The 3,881-nt window shown below is 36.2% G+C and overlaps 1 protein-coding gene across 1 annotated transcript; it reads right to left on the reverse strand.

Moving 5' to 3' along the window:
* Positions 1 to 11: 11 nt before the first annotated feature.
* On the reverse strand, positions 12 to 2,159 carry LOC110018089 (pentatricopeptide repeat-containing protein At5g13770, chloroplastic). The gene has a single exon (XM_020715320.1). It carries the CDS (start codon positions 2,137 to 2,139, stop codon positions 316 to 318), a length of 1,824 nt encoding a protein of 607 aa, XP_020570979.1. The 5' UTR covers positions 2,140 to 2,159; the 3' UTR covers positions 12 to 315.
* Between the last annotated feature and the right edge of the window lie 1,722 nt (positions 2,160 to 3,881).

Consider the following 3,881-nt stretch of genomic DNA (forward strand, 5'->3'; position numbering starts at 1 on the left):
ATAACACTCAAATCTTTCATATCACATCAAAAATAAAAAAATTATAACATAGTTCTACAGTATAATTCACCTCCTGAAGTAAAACTCTGCCATTTTTTGCTGTCTTCTCTGATAAAAGCCCAACGAAGCATTTCAATCCAAGCCATATTTGTAAATGAGAGAATTCCTAAATGAACCTTCCCAACTCTTTGCTGAGATCATTTGATAACTTCCTCAGTTCAAAGCCAAAGTTCAGTTTTGCAAAAGAATATCAGTCAACATTGCAAAAAGATGAAATTTTTTACAACCTTATACATTCCGAACTCATCATACTAATCAAGTTTTTTCAATCTCACAGCCAAAATTTTCTTCTACCCACTTCACATGAACCAGGAGCCCTGAATCACGCAAAGCATTCAGTGCAGACCTGTACAATCTTCCATCAAACCTTGCTCCATGCACTTTCATATCCTTAAGCAACTTAACCAAATCATCAATTTTGTTAATCTTAGCGTAAACTCCAACCATAATCCCACCCAACACCTTATCTGCCATCCCACCTTTCATTTTATACTGATCATAAAACTTTATACATTCCTCAAACTTTCCAGCCTTGTTGTATGCACATATTATGCTTGTATAACTTATCCTATCTGGTTCAATTCCTCTCCTTTCCATCTCCTTCCATAATTTCTCAACCTTCCCAAGATTGAGGAGCCTCCCATGCATATCCAACAGAGAATTATAAACCCAAACATTGGGCCCACACCCCTTCTCCTTCATCTTCGCCAACAACCTCATGGCATCCCTAACCCTTCCATTCTTCCCATACATAGAAATCATGTTCGAGTAAGCTACCACACATTTGTCAAATCCTCTCTCAAGCATTTCAGAAAATGTGTTCTCAGAATTTCTATGGAGACCAAGGCGACAATAAACATTAATGATTAAAGCATAGGTTACCTGACCTGACTCACATCCTAGAGATTTCAGCTTCTCATATGATTTGATTGACGCCCAAAATCCTCTTTTTTTTGCATATCCATTTATAATGGTGGAAAAGATGCAGTCTGTAATTTTGAGCTTCATCTCAATCATGTCCTCCACAATCTCAACGGTCTTCTCTGGCATACCCATTTCTATATACATCAGTATGAGTTTCAGAAACATATCTGGGTCCTTCACCATCCCTTTCTCCTTTGCTTCTTGGTAAAGAGCCCAAGCATTCTCTGCATCTTTGATCCCTGCAAATGAGCTGATCAGTGAAGCATATAACGAATGTGTTGGAGCAATTCTTTTTTCAATCATTTCTCTGAAATATCTAAGGGCTTCCAAGGCTCTGCCAGACTTTGCCAGTGAATCACACAGGACTGAATAGATATGAACAGAGGCAGACAAACTTGTTTTTTTCTCAGAAATGAAGTTGAGAAAGAGAGAAAGGACCATATCGGTGTTACTCAGCTTTCGATGAGCATCCATGATTAAGTAATAGCACTTCACATTTGGTGAAACTTTCAGAGAAATCATTCTGTTAAAAACCAAAACTGTGCTTCTGTACATGTGGAGTTTATTGTAGCCATTCATGGCAGCAACATAGGCTGAGACTGCAACATCTCCCTTAGTTTCGAGAACACCAAGTAAGATCTCAACAAGCTTGAACTTTCGAGCTCGAATGCAACTGCTAATTAACTTACTGCATGTGATCTTATCTGGGAAGCCATCCAGCAAAAGAATTTCTTTTGATAAAGCAGAGATTGAGCTCCATTGTTTGTTTCTGACTAGAGTTTTAAGGATTAGACTTAGTGTTTGTGGTTTCAAACGAAAGCCAGGCTGAGCTGCTGCCTTCTGGTAGTGGGTAAAGGCAAGAGCTTCAGTCTGGGGATTCTGGCACAAGTTATCAATGGATTCGTTAGAAATTTGGAGGTCAGGGAAGGGAAGAGATGGGGGAAATGGAGGGCCAGAAGGAAATTGGATATCTTTGGAGGTGTGTTGGAGAAGAGAAGGGGAGGATTTGGAGGTGATAACCAAATGATTTTGAGGAGAAGAAGAAGAAGGAAATGTTACAGAAGAGAGGCGAGAAAGATAGATGGAGAGTGGAGGCTTTGAGGATTTCTGATGAGTTATGTATGCCGGAGAGCAGTCGCAGCTCCTTATGGCCATGAGAAAGGAAGAAGATTAAGCTTTCTCTGTGGCTTAAACTTGTAAAGACCTTATCTTGGAACAAAGTTTCAGGACTCGAAATATCCAATTAGCCAATACTGAAAAGACACGCGGAAGCCATTGTGAATTACATCTGAAGTTTTTTTTTTTTCCTAGCCATGGTGCATGAGGACGACACGTTGCAGGGAAAGCTGGTGGCTTGTAGAAATGCTGGAGTTTTCTGGTTCCAGAATTATGAATGAAACTAAAGAATTCAATTGATTGGAACCGAACTATAAAGTTTGAAAAATTAAATCAATTAAAATTTTTGATAAAATTAAACTACCAAATCAAAATTTAATTCAGTTAGAAAAAAAATGAAATTTTAATGTGTTGGAATTTGATTATTGTCGCAGGCAGGAAGACTTACAGTGGTAGATTAACACAAATAAAAAAAGAGGAAGAAACAGGAGTATTATACGTGAAAAACCTTGGAGAGAGGAAAAAAATCATGGACTCTAGTGCAGTTGAAATAATTCATTATGTAATTATAAGTACATAGACCTACTCTCTTCTTAAATTAGAGAAGATAGAATCACAATGTAGATGTACAATGATAGTTTGATAATGATAGTAGAAACGGGCGACAAAAATCGTGGTCGGTTGTCGTAAAAGCAATAATTCTTCAAGAATGTTGTAGACGGTGGCTATGTCATCAACTTGTCGTAGAAGTTGTAGTTGAAAGAGGTGGTAGTAATCATCCATCGAGGTCGTAGATAGTTGCTTAGGATCGTCGGTTGACCAAAAAGGTTGTAGTAGGAAGCTGCAGGAGTTGTGGGCCATTTAGGCCTTAGTTATCACATTGATTGTAGTGGTGAGTTGTGATAACTTTCGTAGACCATAAAGACCAGAGTTGGGAGCTATATGTGATGTAGACTACATAGGTTGTAGTTGTTTGTCTTGATCATAGTAGTGAGTTCCTATAATATTTGTAGGTCACAAAGGTCAAAGTATTGAGAAATGGAGCTTGAGCACTCAGGTACCTAAAACTGAAAGGAAAACTAGTTTAGCTCAGCTCGTTTCAGGTGGACGAAGACCTATGCAATGTTGCATAGCTATGTTGCAGCGTAGCTATGTCGCGGTCCCTCATTCTAGGACTTTCAAAACAGTAACGGCGGAATGATTACGCGGCTTCTCAACATGACTACACCGAGATGGTTTCTACTATTTTTGGTTCATAAGTTGACGATTTAGAGCGACAATGCCTAGTATGCACGTCGTGAATTCTCGAATATTTTCTATAGAAGTAGTGAAGTTCGAGAGTAAGGATTTTGGACTGTGTGATTTCTATCTTAAGATTTAGTAGATTAATTTTAGAAAATTGGAGACCCCTTAGAATTTCCTTACTTTTCTTTCTTTATTTTTTGTTTAAATAATACATGAGCCTTTAATTAATTATAATTAAATTTATTTCAGAAAAAATTCAAAATTTACTGGTTGGTTAAAAATATTATCCTAAACCTAATGTACACATTTCAATAATTTTTATATTGTAATTATTAAGTTATGATTTATAAAAATTTAATTCAATTTTTAGTGTTTTAAAATTAAAAAAATATTTTATTTAACATAATATTTTTTTTTTCATATTTTTATAATTTTCTCCTTGGTTCAAGAAGTTCAAGTAATTTAAAAGTTAGTTTTTAATTGAAATTAATATTTAATTTTTACAGAAAATATTTTAATTCATAAAATTATATATA

The sequence above is a fragment of the Phalaenopsis equestris genome, unplaced genomic scaffold (assembly GCF_001263595.1).
Source record: "Phalaenopsis equestris unplaced genomic scaffold, ASM126359v1 Scaffold000002, whole genome shotgun sequence".
Lineage (NCBI taxonomy): Eukaryota > Viridiplantae > Streptophyta > Magnoliopsida > Asparagales > Orchidaceae > Phalaenopsis > Phalaenopsis equestris.